Source organism: Callithrix jacchus, chromosome 14 (genome assembly GCF_049354715.1).
Source record: "Callithrix jacchus isolate 240 chromosome 14, calJac240_pri, whole genome shotgun sequence".
In the NCBI taxonomy this organism is placed as follows: domain Eukaryota; kingdom Metazoa; phylum Chordata; class Mammalia; order Primates; family Cebidae; genus Callithrix; species Callithrix jacchus.
In genome coordinates, this window is record NC_133515.1 from 60619814 (window position 1) to 60639771 (window position 19958).

At 37.8% G+C, this 19958-nt stretch overlaps 1 protein-coding gene across 13 annotated transcripts in view; it reads left to right on the plus strand.

Annotated features, from left to right (window-relative positions):
• The window catches only part of PSME4 (proteasome activator subunit 4), a 109413-nt gene that overhangs the window by 68136 nt on the left and 21319 nt on the right, over positions 1–19958 (plus strand). For all 13 annotated transcript variants that reach the window (XM_002757750.6, XM_035272593.3, XM_035272594.3 and 10 more), the window contains 14 exons: positions 1317–1448; positions 3952–4161; positions 5741–5877; positions 7383–7436; positions 7744–7873; positions 8553–8634; positions 9828–9981; positions 10487–10556; positions 11737–11862; positions 12583–12735; positions 15916–16020; positions 18191–18282; positions 19028–19159; positions 19532–19740. In XM_002757750.6, the coding sequence (XP_002757796.1) occupies positions 1317–1448; positions 3952–4161; positions 5741–5877; positions 7383–7436; positions 7744–7873; positions 8553–8634; positions 9828–9981; positions 10487–10556; positions 11737–11862; positions 12583–12735; positions 15916–16020; positions 18191–18282; positions 19028–19159; positions 19532–19740 (1786 nt within the window). The remainder of the gene's footprint in view (positions 1–1316; positions 1449–3951; positions 4162–5740; positions 5878–7382; positions 7437–7743; positions 7874–8552; positions 8635–9827; positions 9982–10486; positions 10557–11736; positions 11863–12582; positions 12736–15915; positions 16021–18190; positions 18283–19027; positions 19160–19531; positions 19741–19958) is intronic.

A 19958-nucleotide genomic window follows, 5' to 3' on the forward strand; every position in this document is an offset into this window, starting at 1 on the left:
GAGCATTTCAGATTTCAGATTTTTGGATTTGGGATGTTCGCCCACTAAGTTTATAATCCACATATTTCAAAATGTGAAGAAACCTCAAATCCAAAACATTTTTTGTCCTGAGCATTTATTTACTTTATTTTTATTTTTTGAGACAAGGTCTTTCTCTGTTAGGATGTGGTGCAGTGGTGTGATCACAGCTTACTGTAGGCTTGAGCTCAAGCTTGAGCTCAAGCGATCATCTTACCTCAGCCTCTGGAATAGCTGGGATTACAGGTGTGCACCACAATGCCAGACTAATTATTTTCAATTTTAGTAGAGACAAGGTCTCGCTCTGTTTCCCAGGCTGGCCTCAAACTCCTGGCCTCAAGCAATCTGCCCACCTGGACCTCTCACAGTGTTGGGATTACAGGTGTGAACCCCCATGCCTGGCCACCTGAGCATTTTAGATAAAAGATACTCAACCTGTACCTACCCTCTAACTCAGAGACTCTAAAGTAATGTTTAAAATGAGTTTGAGGCCAAGCATGGTGAATCACTTGAGATCAGGAGTTCAAGACCAACCCGGCAGCATGGTGAAACCCAGCCCTACTAAAAATACGAAACTTAGCTGGGTGTAGGGTGGCATCCACCTGTAGCCCCAGCTACATGGGAGGCTGAGACAGAAGAATTACTTGAACCTGGGAGGCAGAAATTGTGGTGAGCCAAGATTGTGTCACTACACTCCAGACTGGGTGACAGAGTGAGACTCCATCTCAAAAAAAAAAAGTTTGAAATATGTACAATGTGTTGTTTTTACTATAACCATTTATTTTCTGTTACTGTTTAACTAGTTCATAAGTTGTAAATTTATACTGAATGTTTTGTTTGGGTCAGAAATATGTGAGACTGTACTTAAGGTTTGCCTTAAAAAGATTAAGTTGTTTTGGCTTATTTAAGTTCCTGGAAATTCTTTAATTTTCTTTGTGTGGACAAAAGTGAAAATCTGCTCTTGATATCAACAGTAATTCAGAATAAAAGATGTAGTAGTATGCTGATAACTTGTAGCTATGTTACTGAGCAAATAATGCACATTGCTTCTATTCCGTCTTCCCTTTATCAAACACATTTCAATCATTGTAACCTAAACCATGGATTTGGTTGGTGGTAATGTGCTCCCCTTTTGATATATGGATAAATATAATCATTTACTTGTGTTTTAGGGTATGTGCTTTGAATTTTTTTTTGTTAATTAGAAAAACATTTAAATTATCACTGTTTTTGATAATTTATAGTGCTTTGTACTTTACTATTTAATAAAAGTCCTTTGTTAATAATACTTCCTCCAGGTGAGAAATAAGGCTCAGCAAACATTTTTTGCTGCCTTGGGAGCTTACAACTTCTGTTGCAGAGATATAATTCCCTTGGTTTTGGAGTTCTTACGGCCTGATAGACAAGATGTCACACAGCAGCAATTCAAGGTTAGGGATTTTTTTCTGTTTTACTGTAAAAATTTTCAAACATACTGAAAAGTTGAAATAGTTCTACAGTAAACATCCATATCTTCACCACTGAGATTCTGTTTTTTAAGATTTTCCTGTATTTGCTTTATTGCATCTGTTCGTTCATTTTATTTTTTTATATAATCAACTTTTTTTATACCAATATGAGGAGACTCATTATTTACTTATTTACCTCTGTGATCAGTATTATGATAAAGAAAATATAAGAAGCAGACTTCCCTGAGGAAAAGAATTATTTATCTTGAGTGCTAGTGGCCAAGTAGCCTGGCTGGCCTATTGGAGAGGGGGATGAAGGACCAAAAAGTTTAGGGAAGCATGACCAGCATGAAGGAACGGTTTAAGACAGGAAGGAAGAAATATGGTAAGTTTGAGCGATGGTATGGAAGCTTATGTAACTGGAGTAGAGAAGAAAGGAAATGATACAAGATTAGGCAAATACTACGTCCTACGGGGATGTAATAGAGTATAGGTAATAGATAATGATTACTTATACTGTCAGGTAGAAAGAAATAGATTGAGAGTGATTTAGGAGTGAGAACAGATAGGACTTGGTGATTGAAAATGAGGGAACTGGCCAGGCGGACAGATCACCTGAGGTTCAAGACCAGCCTGGCCAACATGATGAAACCCTGTCTTTAAAAAAAAAAAGAAAATGAGGGAACTGAAAAAAGGAAATGTCAAAATGTCTAAGCTTTTGGATCATACAGTTAGTCATTGGGCACATCAGAGAGAGAGAGAGAGAGAGAGAGAGAGAGAGAGTGTGTGTGTGTGTGTGTGTGTGTAGCATAGATGACATAGTTAATTTGGACTAGTTTAATTTGAAGTGGTTGCAGTGAACTAAGAGGAGCATCAAGTGGACAGTTAGACATCTGAGTTTGAAGGTACCATTTCCGTTTATGTTGATGGTGATTGAAAGCTATAGGCATGGATAAGAAAGCCTGGGAGGAGATTAAGAAGAGGAGCAAGGGGCATATGTTGAGAAACTCCTTTAGAAGACAAATAGAAGAGCTGAGTGACACTGGAGAGGTCAGAAAGGTATCAAGATATAAGGAAGAATCACAGAAGGCAAGGCGAGGTCTTTCTAGAAGGAAGACTTAATGAGTAGAGTCATTGCTTTTTGTAGATAATTAAGATGAGCCCTAAACATGTTCCATGAAGCTTGTAAGACAGAGATGTCAATAAACTGTAGCTTAGGCTCAGTTGCTTGCTTTTGCAAAACTTTTATTGAAACACAGTCATGTTCATTATGTGTGGTTACTTTCACTCTACAGTGGCAGAGAAGAGTAGTTGAGACAGAGACAATGGCCTTGCTGTTTACTCTCTGACCCTTTATAGAAAATACTTGCTGACCCCTGATGCAGATGTACAATTCGAGAGTGTAGGTTTGACTCATTGACTATTCTGTTGTTGACCTTAATGAGAGCAGTGTAAATTGACAAAATTAGAGAGCTCAAGTACAGTCAAAATAGGAAAATATCTTATTAGGTTGGCAAAATCAGGGTTTTCAGTGACCTTATGGAGAACCTGTACAGAGGAACGGAATACAAGGTGGGTAACAAGCTAGATTGGAATCAAGTGAGGTGAAATCAAATGTTTTGATACTAGTAACTCTTTTTTAGGAAAAAGGAGCATTGTAGAAATGATAGCTGCTGTCATCAAAGGATACTTGCTGTCATTGGAATCATTGTGATTAATTGGACTTTTATGAGTAATAAATACGCAGTATCGTTTAGTTTGTGTACTTTGTAAATTACTCAGCAACCACGTGTTAACTATTCACTAAATTATTTCAGACATCAAACATTAGACTCTAAATTTTAAGAGTAGCACATTTTGTGTTTTTTGTGATATAGTTGAAGAAAATTAGAATGGAATATATGTTCTTAGAAACATCCTTACATTTCTTTATTACCTTATTAATAGGCATTCTTTGAGCAAATTTTTTTTTCTTTTTGGAGGCAGGGTCTGGCTGTCACCCAGACCGGGAGTACAGTGGCACAAACATGGCTCATTGTAGCCTTGACCTTATAGGATCCAGTGATCCTTCCACCTCAGTCTCCTGAGTAACAGAGACCACAGGCGTGTGCCACCATGCCCAGCTTACTTTTATATTTTTTGTGGAGAAGAGGTTTCACCATGTTGCCCAGGCTGATCTTGAATTCCTGAGCTCAAGCGATCTGCCTGCTTTGGCCTCCCAAAATGCAAGAATTACAGGCATGAGCCACCTCACTTGTCCCAAACTCTGTATTAAATAACCTAGAAAAAAATATTAATGGATGCCACTTAAATGTGAGGCTCGTGTTTCTAAAAGCAACATGTTAAATATGTGAACATATTTTCCTAACCAATGTTAAGCATTTAAGTAATCAATACACATTTAAAACCAACATGTAGGTGCGTTGGCTACACCTACATGATGTCTCTTACTTCCCATATAAAATTTTTTTTTTTTTTCCTGCAGGGTGCCTTGTATTGTCTACTTGGAAATCACAGTGGTGTGTGCTTGGCAAACCTTCATGATTGGGACTGTATTGTACAGACTTGGCCAGCGATTGTTTCTTCAGGGCTTAGCCAAGCAATGTCCCTGGAAAAGCCATCAATAGTGAGACTGTTCGATGATCTTGCAGAAAAGATTCACAGGCAGTATGAAACAATTGGCCTGGACTTCACAGTAAGCAAAACCATTCTCTTATTCAAGTCTTAGTGGAAATCCTGCCTTGTTAAAATGCCCTTTGTTTTTCTTGCCTTTTTTCCAGTAATATTCTTGGCATTTGATTCCAGTGTGGTTTTTTTTTTTTTTTAAAGCATTTGTTACCTGTTTGCTTTTTGTACTTTCATTGATCATTATTATAGATAACAGGATAGAGTAGCAGGTTGGAGCGTGGTGGGGAGACAGCCAGGGCTCCACAAAGGATTATTAATTTGTTGTATTCACCCTTATTTTGTGTGTACCCACAGCTTCATTTTTTCATAGAATTATATTTTAGGAGGTTTACCATGCTAGCCAGAGTCACAAAAGATCAACTACTGAGTTCGTAGTTTATAGTGAAGAAAAGTAAAATAGAATGATTTGACAAATGAAAGAATAAAGAATATAACTTTCAGTAGTGCTCAGGTTGAGCGTTATAGCAGATTTTCTAAGAACTTGCAAATCTGTATTTATACCCCCTCAGAATGTGGGGGTGAGCGTATTAGAATCCCTCTCTTGCCAAAGGGACTATGGTTGACATCCCTCCCCTGTTTTAAAAACCACTGCTATAAATGTATACCTTTTAAATTAAACACAGCCTTGCTATTTGCGACTGTCATTAGATTCTACTTTTCTTTCTTTTTTTTTTTTTTTTTTTTTTTGAGACGGAGTCTCCCTCTGCTGCTCAGGCTGGAGTGCAGTGGCGCGATCTCAGCTCACTGCATCTCTCCTGCCTCAGCCTCTGGAGTAACTGTGACTACAGGCGCGTGCCACCACACCCAGCTAGTTTTTATATTTTTAGTAGAGATGGGGTTTCACCATATTGGCCAGGCTGGTCTCGAACTCCTGACCTTGTGATCCACCCACATCAGCCTCCCAACATGCTGGGATTACAGGCGTGAGCCATTGTGCCTGGCCTATATTTTTTAGAAGAAAATGTTTAATTGAGATATAATTCACATATCATAAAGATCACCCCTTTAATATGTACAGGTTGTATCCACAATAGTATAGTCACAGCACTGTGTAACCACTCGAATTCCAGAACATTTTTCTTTTTCTTTTTTTCTCATTCTCATTCTGTCCCCCAAGGCTAGCATGCCGTGGCATAATCATCCCCTGCCTCCACTTTGCAAGTAACTAGGACTACGTATGCACCACCACGCCCAGCTAATTAAAAATTTTTTTTATACAGACGAGGGTCTTGCTATGTTCCCAGGGCTGGTCTTGAACTCCTGGCTGCAAGCAGTCCTCCCACCTTGGCCTCCCAAAGTGCTGGGATTACAGATATGAGCCACCATTTCTGACCTCCACAATGTTTCATCACCCCAGAAGAAAACCAGTAACTAATAGCAGTCGCTTGCCATTCTTCCATACCCGAAGCCCCCGGAAACCACTTTCTTTCTCAACAAATTTGCCCATTATTAAATATTTTATATAAATAGAATAAGAAAATATGTGGACTTTTGTGTCTGGCCTCTTAGCATAACATTTTCCAGGTTCATCGACGTAGTATGCATCAGAACTTCATTTTTTTTCCTGCTTTTTTCTTTTTAACAAGATTCCAAAATCATGTGTTGCAATAGCGGAATTACTTCAGCAGTCAAAAAATCCCTCTATCAACCAGATATTGCTTAGCCCAGAAAAAATTAAGGAAGGACTTAAACGCCAACAAGAAAAGAATGCTGATGCCGTAAGGTAATTGATGCATGGTGTGCTTCAGTAGATGACGTTATAGATAGTAAATTTTGGGTTTTTTTGAGACAGTCATGCTCTGTCGCCCAGGCTGGAGTACAGTGACATAATCTTGGCTTACTGCAACCTCCACCTCTCAGGTGTAAACGATTCTTGTGTGTCAGCCTCCCAAGTAGTTGAGATTACAGGCATGCACCACCACACCCAGCTAATTTTTGTATTTTTAGTAGAGATGGAGTTTCGCCACATTGGCCAGGCTGCTCTCAAACTCCTGACCTCAAGTGATTTGCCAACCTTGGCCTCCCAAAGTGCTGGGATTGTAGGCGTGAGCCAACGTGCCTGGCCGTAAGTTTTTAACATCTCTGAAATACAGATGTATACCATAACTGCTTAATGATGTTTACACATTGACTTCTGAAAAAAATACAAAAAAGTTTAGAGATAATTATTACAAAAGTTTCTACTTTTCCTTTTTAAGCTCTGGAGTTATAAAACACCATCTTAAAAATAAGTCCAAATGCGGTGGCTTATGCCTGTCATCACAGCACTTTGAGAGGCTGAGGTGGGAGGATCGCTTGAGCTCAGGAGTTTGAGACCAGCCTTGGCAATATGGTTAACCCCTGTCTGTACAAAAAATACAAAAATTAGCCAGGCATGGTGGCACATGCTTATAGCCCCGTCTACTCTGGAGGTTGAGGTGGGAGGATTGCTTGAACCTAGGAGGCAGAGATTACAGTGAGCAGAGATTGTGCCATTGCACAATCAGAGTAACAGAGCTAGACCCTGTCTCAAATAAACAAAGCATAAAGTTATTTCACTATCATATCTTTTTTTCTAGTGAGTTATCTTTCATTTTTTAAAGGTAGTAATATTTCAGAAACTACATAACTGGTACACATCAGTCATTAAATCCTAAATTCAAGCTTAACAAATGTATCATTTTATAGTTCTTGTATAAGATAATAGTAATGACTTTTTGGTCAAATTTGGTATCAGGATTTTAATAATTGTTTTTGGATTCTCGGTACCAAAGCACTTCAGTGCTTCAGTGATGACACTCAAGGGTCTTCCTAACTTGATTTTGTCTTTGCCTTAAAATTAGTATATGAGTATGCCTATTTGTTTTATGGAATGTCTATATATAATAAACTCTTATAGCCTACCTAATATATTTCAGATACCTGGTGTATTTGTGTGTGTGTGTGTGTGTGTGTGTGTACGTGTATTACGGCCAATTAATAGATTACTGCTTACAGAGTTACTTGTGCATGTCCACTCAGGAAAAGTTAAGTTTCCTCTCCCTAGCCCTTTATGAGCTTTTCCCAGCATCTCTGTTCACCTGTCTACTTTAATTCTGGCTTGTTTCTCACCAGGTCCTTTACAGTCAGGTGGTGAGAAGTGAGGACAGAGAGTGAATTAGGCTAGAATTTGAATTTCTGTAATATTTTTTGATGTTCGTTTTAGAATTATAGTAAAATAATACCTCACCTGATTTCTTTTTTTTTAAGGAACTATGAAAATTTGGTAGACGCCTTGCTAGATGGTGTGGAGCAAAGAAACCTGTAAGTGGAAAAGATTTTTATAATTCTCACAGCATTTGTCTTAAATACTACAGGTGTTTTCTACATGAAGGCTATGAATGACTGTGTCACCAAAAAAAAAAAAATTATACTCTGGTTTGTGTATTTGGCAGCAGATTAAGAGGAGAGGAGATGGAGGGAAAGTTTGAGATTAATGGTAGGAGCAGTGTTCTTCAGTAGACCTTTTTTAATTCTTGAGCAACTTAAAATTATAATGTGTTTCACATACAGATATTTTTTTCTTGTGATTTTATGTGTGATATACTTTGTCATTTCTCCCTCTTTTAAGGCCCTGGAAATTTGAACATATAGGCATTGGGCTGCTGTCTCTACTGCTGAGAGATGACCGAGTGTTGCCTCTTCGCGCCATACGGTTTTTTGTTGAGAATCTCAACCATGATGCAATCGTAGTTAGAAAGGTAGGTACCTTGTTTTAGCTCCAGTCTTGGATTTAAGAATATGTACGTACTTGAAGTCTTTAAATTCTTCACAAACAATACATACTTGGTTAATAAATATCTTGAAGTATATTGATTTGAGATCTCCCCCTATTGGTTTAGAGATGATAATGATTCATCTAACAAATATATAGGGACATGTTTAGTCCCTGTGTTTGAACACTGGGGATATAGCAGGGAATAAGTTTATAGGCTAATGGGAACGATTGAAAAATTAGAAAATTAGGTGTGCAGTGTTTCAGGAGGCACAAGAAACCTGAGGGTACAGCTTTTTGCTCTCCCAAGTGTTAGAGGTGAGGTAGGGGTTGGGCAGATGGCCTAAGCTGATACATTGGAGAAAGACCTTTACATATACCCTGAGGCTAAGATTTGAAGAATGAGCAGGTATTGGTTTAACAAAGAAAGTGTCAAAGTTCTTTTAGTTCAAGAGACTTGCATGGGTCAAGATTGTGGAGTAAGAACTGCAAATAATTCATTCCAAGTCAGATTAGCACTCATATGGCTGTACTGCCAGATGTCAATAGGTGAGGTGTTTTTTTAAAGAAACAGAATCCAGTTGTGCTTTGAGTAAAGGAGGCAACCGTTGAAGGGATTTAAAATTTTTTTATGATTGCATACCTTTACCTGTTTTCTTTTCTAGATGGCTATCTCAGCTGTTGCCGGTATCCTTAAACAGCTAAAAAGAACGCACAAAAAGCTGACCATTAACCCTTGTGAAATCAGTGAGTACTACGAAAACAATTAATAGTGCTTTCCAATAAAAATCAGAAAATTTTCTTGTAATGTATAAATTCTAGTTCTTGACCTCAAATGTTGTTCTATGGATATTAACACAAAATATGAAATAACATTATGAAGGAAACAGTTGACTTATCAAAAGCTAGTGATAAGTATTTACAAAAATAGATTGACTATTTCTGTCTTCATATTATTTATCTCACCCACTAAACAATTATAATAATTATTTCATCAACTATATTTCAAATACTTAAATTCCTGTTATTAGTTTGTTAAATGTTTCTCTCTGGGTTGTGGGATTAGGGACAAGGTGAATTTTCTTCCTTATACCTTACTGTATTACCAGAATTTTTCAAAAGAATAAAATGTTTCTGGTCTCCAATTCAAGATTAAAACATTGCATTAATTATATGATATCTTTATTTTCTTTAATGCAATGTTTAATCCTGGATTGGATTGTAGTCCAGAAGAAAAATTTTTAATTTTTTTTTTTTTTCCTTTTTGTGGAGAGTGGGGTCTCGCTATATTGCCCAGGCAGGTCTCGAACTTCTGGGCTTAAGCTGTCCTCCTGCCTCTCCCTCCCTAAGAGCTGGGATTACAAGCGTGAACCACAGTGCCCAGCCTAAATTTTTTTTTTAATATATAAAAAGTACATTCAGTGGGACAGCTGTCAAAATTAGAGTAAAGTCTATTGATGAAATAATTCTACTGTATTAATGTAAATTTTTTTTTAGAATTATATTTTGGTTATTTGAGGTGGTATCAATAGTTTATTCTCATAGTTTTGATAAGTATGTGTGTGTGGAGAGAGAGAATATCAAAGTATGCATGGTACAGTGTCAAAATTTGGTGTGCCTTGGTGAAAGATATGTGGGAATTCGTTGAGCTCTGTTAAGTCTGAAATTATTTCAGATCTAAATAGTTGACATAAAATTATGTTTTATACTTGATCTTCTCCCCCAAAATAAGTGACTCAACACAATTTAGTAGATAATCCCATCTTTTCTATTTTGAAATGTGCCCGCAGTTTCTCATATTGGTGTGGTCTTGCCTTGAGAAAATTTAATAGTGTTGTATTGTGAAGACAAAGTTACACTGGTACTGTTGATTGAACTAGGAGAATAATTGTTGGGTGAATGTTTTTAAATTCATCAAAATGTCATTGTCTTTTCCTTAGGTGGATATCCTAAACCCACTCAAATTATTGCTGGTGATAGGCCTGATAATCATTGGTTGCATTATGATAGCAAAACTATACCAAGAACTAAAAAAGAATGGGAGTCAAGTTGCTTTGTGGAAAAAACTCATTGGGGATACTACACCTGGCCAAAGTAAGTAGTAACTTAATGCGGACCTTATCATTAAATGCCTTTGATGTAACTGTTTTATCATATTTCAATTCTGGGGGAGGTTCCGAGGCACTTGAAGGTTCTTTTCTCTTTCCCCTTCTCTAGTCCTCTCTTTCTTTTGCTCCTGCCAATGCTATGCCTCATTCCTGCCTCTTTCCTGTACTAAAACCCTTAGCCTTTCTGAATCCCATGATTATGTGGCTAAGGAGGTTGTTAATAGCTGCTCAAAATTATATTCCTACCTATTGATAATACATATGCCTAAACCAACCCAGAGAAATACTTATTTTTCTCTCTTACTGACTCTATTTGTCTTTAGGACACAGTGATCTGATAGATTTTTAAGACCTAGACTGTTATTGCTGTACTAATTTCCCCAACTTAGCATCTAGTTAGAGTTCATTAAAAGTGCCTTCTAATGCTTTTATCCATGAAGCTCTAATATTTTTTTCTATGCGTATTATAAATATGAACTCTTACTATATAGGAATATGGTTGTTTATGCTGGTGTGGAAGAGCAGCCTAAGCTTGGCAGAAGCAGGGAGGATATGACAGAGGTAAGCATTCCATTTCACCATGGTTAAAATGCATCTTATTTTTGGCCACTGATTTATCTCAACCTCACTTCAGTTCTTCTTTGTTTTTTTCTTAATATAATTTGTGTTTTTCAGTATAGCACTGCATAAATATTGGTGACTGTAATCCTTTCTCCCCAACCCCTTTATACTAGTGCCAGTTGACATAGATCTTGATGGATCTAAGATTGAGTTACTACCTCATTCAGCACTCCCTTGGCTACTGCATTATGTAGTTTGCTGCTCATTCCTTATATCAGTTCTGATACAGGCTTTTTGAAGGAAAAGTTAGTAACTGATTTTTAGTTTTCTATTGCATCTAAATTATGGGTACTCCATAAATACATGTTGGTAGGTTTTGGTTAAAACTTCTTAAACTTCTTTTAATTTACTTCACTTTGAAAGTTGACTTGACTTGGCTGGGAACCATGACACACATGACTGTAATCTCAACACTTTGAAAGTGTGAGACAGGTGGATCACTTGAGCCCAGGCATTTGAGATTATCCTGAGCAACATGGCAAAACCTTATCTCTACAAGAAATAAAAAAATTAGCTGGGTGTGGTTGTGCATACCTGTATTCCCAGCTACTTGGGAGGCTGAGGTGGGAAAATCACCTCAGCCAAGAAAGTGGAGGCTGCAATGAGCCATGATTGTGCCACTGCACTCCAGCCTGGGTGACAGAGTGAGACCCTGTCTTAAAAGAAAAGAAAATTGACAAAGGGTTTTTAAGTTTATATATTCCTAAAGTTAATGGTGGTATAACATTTTCTGATTCTAAATGGTCTACCTTTTAACTTCTGGTGTTTCTTAAATACAGAAGTGATTTTTGGGACTTGATTTATAGTTTCGGGGATTTTAATAAATTGCACACCAAGTATCACAGTAGTTTTTAGTCTTCATTTCCCAAGCAGAACATTTGTTGATTTTTAATTCACAATGTGAGAAACAGGATTCAAACTTGAGAATCTGCAGGAAAACTTTTAGCTTATTCTTACTGATTTAGCTTTAATCATTGTAGTCTATGAGAACTAAAAATTCATTGAAACAAAAATACAGCCTACATTTGAGTGTCAAAATCTTGTAATTTTAACTTTTTCAGAATAATGTTTTTAAGTGGATTTTAAACCCTGAATATTATTCTTCTTTTTAACTTTATAGGCAGAACAGATTATATTTGATCATTTTTCTGATCCCAAATTTGTTGAACAGTTAATTACTTTTCTATCATTAGAAGACAGAAAAGGAAAAGATAAGTTTAATCCACGACGTTTTTGTCTCTTTAAGGTAAGTGTATTATTTACATATCCTCTTTGTAATGCTTAGTGACTGTTCAGTTTGTAGGTTCATAACTTTTAAATATTCGATTAAAAGTCTGTTTTTATGTAAAATGGCACTGGAATTTACACTGAATATGTACAGTTATTTTCTTGTCATTGTTGTCATTATTCCCTAAACAACACATTATAACAAGTATTTACATAACAATACATAATACAGTTAGCAAACATTGTATTAGGTATTGTAAGTACTCGTAAGATGATATAAAATACACAGGAGGATGTATATAGGTTATATGCAAGTATACCGTTTTATGTAAGGGACTTGAACATTTTGGAAATCTGGGGTGGGGATCTTGAAACCAGTTACCCATGTACACCAAGGGATAAATGTATTTATCTTAAATGTTTGTTTTAATTGACACTAGAAAGAAAAAAAATAACTTTGTGTTTTATGTTTGGTAGCTTTTTTTTTGAAGTGTGATACTTTAATCAGTCAGAAAGATTACTAATGTCTGTTTCAGTGTTTACGTTTTAATGTGATGTGTAAAATGACAGTATTCTTGACTATTTAACTTACCGGCATTGTTAAAGCAGTTAGTTCTAAAGGGGAGAGTGCTTAGAGTTTTGAAGCACATTCGTAATGTACAGAATAATTACAGGCATATTATAATCATAATTGAGATCATAGTCATTTGAATACTGAAGAGCTGTCTTTGTTTTATAGGGTATATTTAGGAATTTTGATGATGCCTTCCTGCCAGTTCTGAAGCCCCATTTAGAACGTTTGGTTGCAGATTCACATGAAAGCACCCAGCGATGTGTTGCAGAAATTATAGCTGGTTTAATCAGAGGTTCTAAGCATTGGACATTTGAAAAGGTGATGTCTTAATATTTGTACAGAACATTTCCTGTTAAAGCTATATTATCCATTTTGGTAGCAATTCCCAACACATTAGATACTGATAATTAAAATATGAAATGTTCAGTGATATAAAATATGCTGATATGTAGACATTGCTTTTGATTACCAATTACAACCTAATGAGTATTTACCCACATTGGGGGAAAAATTAAAAAAAAAAAAAAAAGAATTCCAGTTTGTCTTGAAGAAGAAGAAGATCCTGGAACTCTGGTCCTGCATTATTGCACTGTGTCACTTCGCTGATGGTACATGTGTGCTTCTCTCTTCATGAAGCCATTCCATCTTCTCATTAAGTTCTTTCTCTTAGCCTCCTTTTCATTAATATTACTTGCCTAGTCTTCTAGGTAGTTGGAGTTTGACTCTCCCTTTTAGAGTATCCCTCTTTTTAATTGTAAGATTTAGTTTTCACACACCTCCTTAAGGATAGTTTGTTAGCAAAATGCACCAGACTAAAAATAACCTGGTCAAATGCCAGTAATACCTGAACATAAGCTAGACCACTATTTTATCAAAGAGGAAACACAAATAGGGTTCTGGTCAACTTTTAGGAGGACTGCGAACACTTTTGCTTATAAGAAACAAATTTTTTTTTTTTTTGAGACTCCATTTCGCTGTTGTTACCAGACTAGAGTGCAATGGCACGATCTCGGCTCACCGCAACCTCCGCCTTCTGGGTTCAGGCAATTCTCCTGCCTCAGCCTCCCGAGTAGCTGGGACTACAGGTGCATACCACCATGCCAAGCTAATTTTTGTATTTTTAGTAGAGACGGGGTTTCACCTTGTTGACCAGGATGGTCTTGATCTCTTGACCTCGTGATCTACCCGCCTCGGCCTCCCAAAGTGCTGGGATTATAGGCGTGAGCCACTGTGCCTGGCCAGAAACAATTTTATTTTAAAATGTCACATGTATTCTTGTCACTTATTACATTACTAAAGCCACTCTTGAGTTACCTGTTTTGCAAAACAAATCTTTCCTTGTAACTTCATTGAGTAAAGCTTTTTTTGGTAAAATCAAAACAGTGCTGCCACTGGACATTTTGTCTCAAACCCTTTTTGCTGATTAATTCTTTTTTTTTTTTTTATTTTTTTATTTTTGTAGCTAGAGTCTTACTCTGTCACCCAGTCTGGAGTACAGTGGTGTGATCATGGCTCACTGGAACCTCCACCTCCCCAGTTCAAGCAATGCCTCAGCCACCTGAGTAGCTGGGATTACAGGCATGCACCATCATATCAGGCTAATTTTTGTATTTTTAATACAGGTGGGGTTTCTCCATGTTGGCCAGGCTGGTCTCAAACTCCTGGCCTCAAATGATCTGCCTACCTTGGCCTCCCAAAGTGCTGGGATTTCAGGTATGAGCTACTGTGCCTGGCCTTAATTCATTTTTTTTTTTTTTTTTTAATTTTCATGTTTTTTAGGAACTTAAAAAATTAATAATAGTAACTGTTCATGTTTGTGGGGTACATGTGATATTTTGATACATGCACACAGTGTAATGATGAAATCAAGGTGTGTCCTTTTTAAAGTACAGTCCATGGACCTGCAGCAGGGTTAGCACTTGGGAGCTTGTTGGGTAAGTAAGATCTCAGGCCCACCTGAGATTAATCTGTCTACATTTTTTTTTTTTTTTAATTATAAAGATGGGGTTTCACCATGTTGGTCAGGCTGGTGTTGAACTCCCGACCTCAGGTGATCCGCCCACCTTGGCCTCCAAAGTGCTTGGATTACAGGCTTGAGCCACCATGCCAGGCCTAATCAGTCTACATTTTATCAAGACCTCAAGGTGATTTGTATGCTCATTAACCTATAAGAAAATCTATGTGTATAAATGCAGTCTCTGCACAACTGTACATGTTTTTAAGGGCTGTTTATCCAAGACTTGGAATTTGAAGATATGTCTCAGGCTAATTACTAAATTAAGTTTAAATACCATTGCCTCTTTTAAGTTTTAATCCAATGATCTTGATAAACATTGAGGGCTTGATTGAGGTTTTGTTTCAGCCTAGTGTACTATTATACAAGATTTTTAAGAATATCAGTTATATGAGAAATTTTTATTTTGTTTTTTTTGAGACGGAGTCTCGCTCGTTGACCAGGCTGGAGTACAGTGGGATGATCTCAGCTCACTGCAACCTCAGCCTCCCGAGGCACGTACCGACACACCCAGCTAATTTTTGTATTTTTAGTAGAGGCAGGGTTTCGCCATGTTGGCCAAGCTGGTCTCAAACTCCTGATCTCAAGGGATCCCTCTGCCTCACTCTCCCAAAGTGCTGGGATTATAGGCACGAGCCACTGCACGCAGCCAAGAGATTTTTTTTTAAGAGCCGTATAAAGTATTTACTCTTTTCTGAATATTTTTGGGGGAAAAAAATTCACCTATACTTGGATATGTATGAGGATAAGGAAGTAAGGTACTTTCCTGGATTATTCAGGTGCTTTAAAAAATAATTAGGGCCAAGCATGCTGGTTCATGCCTATAATTCCAGCACTTTGGGAGGCCAGGGTGAGAAGATTGCTTGAGGGTAGTAGTTCAAGACCAGCCTGGGCAACATAGAAGATCCTGTCTTTTTTTGAGTGAGAGTCTCACATTATCGCCCCAGCTGGAGTGCAATGGAGCAATCTCGGTTCTGCAACCTCTGCCTCCTGGGTTCATGTGATTCTCCTGCCTCAGTCTCCCAAGTTGCTGGGATTACAGGCACACACACTACCACACTTGGCTAATTTTTTGTATTTTTAGTAGGGACAGGGTTTCACTGTGTTGGCCAGACTGGTCTCGAGCTCCTGACCTCGTGATCCACCCACCTTGGTCTCCCAAAGTGCTGGCATTGTAGGTGTGAGCCACCGTTCCTGACCAGAAGATCCTATCTTTATGAAAAATTAAAAAAAAAATTACTGGGTATAGTGGCACACACTTATGGTCCATGCTACTTGGAAGGCTAAAGCGAGTGGATCACTTGAACTCAGAAGCTTAAGACTGCATTGAGGTATGATTGTGCCACTGTACTCTAGTCTGGGCAATAGAGTAAATGATGTAGCGCTGGTGTGTGTGTGTGTGTGTGTACATTTCCAGGTAAAGAAAGATATTTGAAGAGTTCTGAGTGTCACTAACTCTTAACCATATATTTTGTTTTGAGTAGGTGGAGAAGCTTTGGGAGCTTCTGTGCCCTCTGCTTAGAACAGCACTGTCCAACATTACCGTAGAAACTTACAATGACTGGGGAGCTTGTATAGCAACGTCCTGTGTAAGTTCTCCAACATCTTTCTTTGTCTAACTAATCTATTCAAAATAATGTTTGATACTGTCTCTCAAAGTGTGTGAACTTTCATAACATTTCTTCAGTCTTTTTTGGTTTTGTTTTTAAATTTTTTATTTCCATGGGATTAGATACTTGGTTTGTTTGTTTTTTGTTTTTTTTGATGGAATTTCACTCTTGTTGCCCAGGCTGGAGTGCAATGGTGCATTCTCTGCTCCCTGCAACCTCCGCCTCCCAGGTTCTAGCGATTCTCTTGCCTCAGCCTCCCAGGTAGCTGGGATTACAGGTGGCAACCACCACACCTGGATAATTTTTGTATTTGTAGTAGAGATGGGGGTTTCACCACGTTGGCCAGGCTGGTCTTGAACTCCTAACCTCAGGTGATCCCATCTGCCTTGGCCTCCTAAAGTGCTAGGATTACAGGCATGAGCCACCTTGTCTGGCCTAGAGACTATTATTCTAAGTGAGGTAACTCACTTCTTGAATCTTGAAAGTTTGTTCATACTTCTGTCATCTTATGTAATTGGAGATGGTTCCATTTAGCCTTTCATATGAGTCTTGAGAGATAACTCTTAAGTGATTATTATATCTTCTCTGCTGTGGTAATGCATTTTAAAATTAAGTGACAATCATGTATTTGGAAATGTAACTTACGTATAGTAAAAGCCACATCATACAAGTTTATAGATTTTTTTTTTCTTGAGACAGAGTCCTGCTCTGTCGCGCAGGCTGTAGTGCAGTGATGCCATCTTAGCTCACTGCAACCTCTGCCTTCTGGGTTCAAGAGATTCTCTTGCCTCAGCCTCCCGAGTAGCTGGGACTACCGGTGTGTGCAGCGTGCCCAGCTGATTTTTTGTGTTTTTCGTAGAGACGGGGTTTTACTGTGTTAGCCTGGATGGTCTCAATCTCCTGACCTCATGATCCACCTGCCTCAGCCTCCCTAAGTGTTAGCATTAACAGGCGTGAGCCACTGTACCTGGCCTAGGTATTATTTTTTTATACCAGATACATCCATAGCTTGTGTACTTTGACTGAAGATAATCCAGTTAGCTGTCAACAGTTTTCTTACTGTTAACATGAGCTATGATAATTATACTTGAATTTGAGTCACCTATCAGTTTTCATTTGATTTTCTTCTTCTATACCGCCAGCCTTCCATATACATGAGTTCCACATCTGTGGTTTCAACCAACCTGAGATGGAGAATATTTGCAGGGGACCAAGGGAGAAGGATAGTTGTGTCTTTAGTGAACATGTATAGACCTTTTTTTCTTGTCATTATCCCATAACCAATACAGTATAACAACTATTTGCATTGTATTAGTATTACAAATACTTTAGAGAAGACTTAGTGTACAGGAAGGATGTGCACAGGTTATTGTAAATACTACACCATCAGACTTGAACATTGTGGATTTTGGTATCCTAAGGGTGTTCTGGAACCAGTCTGCCACAAATGCCAAGGGGTGACTATACTTACATATGTTTTTAGTATTTCTAAAATAATTGAATATGGCCGGGTGCAGTGGCTCTCATCTTTAATTGTAGCACTTTGGGGGGATGCTGAGGCAGGAAAATTGCTTGGGGCCAGGAGTTGGAGAACAGCCTGGGCAACATAGGGAGACTCTGTCTTTATAAAAAAAAAAAAACCAGGGCTGGGCGCGGTGGCTCACGCCTGTAATCCCTGCGCTTTGGGAGGCCGAGGCGGGTGGATCACGAGGTCAAGAGATCGAGACCATCCTGGTCAACATAGTAAAACCCCATCTCTACTAAAAATACAAAAATTAGCTGGGCACGGTGGCGCGTGCCTGTAATCCCAGCTACTCAGGAGGCTGAGGCAGGAGAATTGCCTGAATCCCAGAGGCGGAGGTTGCGGTGAGCCGAGATCACGCCATTGCACTCCTGCCTGGGTAAGAAGGGTGAAACTTCGTCTCAAAAAAAAAAAAAAAACAAAAAATTAGCCAGGTGTAGTCACCCAGCTACTTGAGAGTGTGAGGCTGGTGGATTACTTGAGCTTGGGAGGTAATCACACCACTTCATTCCAGCCTGGGCAACTGAGTTAGATCTGTTCTCAAAAATAAAATTAAATAACTGAATATGATTTATTTACAGAATTGTAGATCCCCTGTTTAATTGTTACTTCATATTTTAAACACAGGAAAGCAGAGATCCCCGGAAACTTCATTGGCTTTTTGAACTGCTGTTGGAATCACCGTTGAGTGGAGAAGGAGGATCGTTTGTAGATGCGTGGTAAATTTTTTTAAAAATCTGTGAGGTTAACACAAAAAAAATCTATGAGGTATACAGCAGTTTGTGTTAACTGATGTATAAATGGAAATGAATGGTCTATACTTGTAAAGTCTAGATGAAATAATTACTTTGTTCTGGAAGGTGATGTGATCTGGTTCCATACAACATATGATACTTAGAGTTATTTATCAGTTGGATAAGTAAGTAAGATGTAGGGAACCTAAGCAACTTAAACACAAATTAGAGTCAGCATTCTTTGCTGTCATATCTTTTATTGGAATTGCCTTTTGTATCGTAACAATATTAATTTCATCATATCTTATTTTTCACTTTTTCCTGCTTAAAAGATACAAAGAGAGAGTAATCATTTTAAGGAAAAACTGCCTTGGTTGGGGCATATGGTGCTGTAGAAAGTTAGGCATTAGAAATATGGATAATTTCATTAAAAAGAAGTACTTAATTAGTGAGAAAACTTGAATTCTGATGTTTAAAGATTACTCCCTGAATATTCTTAAGTCAGTATTTCAGTTGTCTAGTAGTGGAGATGAAACGTGAATACAGAGAAAATAATGTAGGAAAAATAGAATCATCATAAAGAGGCTATTTTGAATTGTAGATATTACATTATTTATTAGTTGAGAAAATGAAAAAGTTTTAAGTGAAATACAGATATTGTCTATCTGTATTGCCAATATGTAAAGGCAGAAAGGGCCTCCAATATAATGCTACTATGCTTTAATTTTAGCCGACTTTATGTACTACAAGGTGGCCTTGCCCAGCAAGAATGGAGGGTGCCTGAACTATTGCACAGACTACTAAAGTACTTGGAACCCAAACTCACCCAGGTTTACAAAAATGTCAGAGAAAGAATAGGAAGGTAGGTACTGTTTTCTCTGTGGTATACTTCTCGAATTCTTTTTCTTTTTAATTGTCATTGTAATAGCTAATAATACATGCTGGTTATGTTGTCATTGGGTGTCACGGTGTCTTTTTCAAATTGTTTGCTATTGTGTCGTGGGAAACAAGATGAAACACTCTGAATATAAGCTAGTACAGCAGTGTGCTCAGAAGCCAGAGATGAGCAGTCACAACACCTGTTTATAAGGCTTCTTTTACACAGAGGCATAATCTAAGACCCACTCCAGGAATTGTCTTGGGACAGTTTACTTTGATTGGGTCATAACTTTTGGTCCTCATTTTTATTTATAATGTTGCACCTTTTCCTATTATTAAGTATTTTATTTTGCAGTGTGCTGACCTACATATTCATGATAGATGTTTCTTTGCCAAATACCGCGCCAACCACGTCGCCTCATGTCCCTGAGTTTACTGCTCGAATTCTGGAGAAATTGAAACCTCTCATGGATGTGGATGAAGAAATTCAGAACCATGTTATGGAGGAAAATGGAATTGGTGAAGAAGATGAACGCACTCAGGGCATTAAACTCTTGAAAACCAGTGAGTGGGTAAAATTAGTAGAAACTCAATTGAAAACATTTATGTGATTACCCTGTGCAGTTTTTCCACCACTTTTTTTTATTATTGTGGTAAAATAGACATAATGAAAAATGTACTATTTTAACCATTTAAGTGTGCAGTTCAGTGGCATTACATACATTCACACCCTTGTGCAACCATCACCACCATTTTTCTCCAGAATCCTTTTCATCATAGAA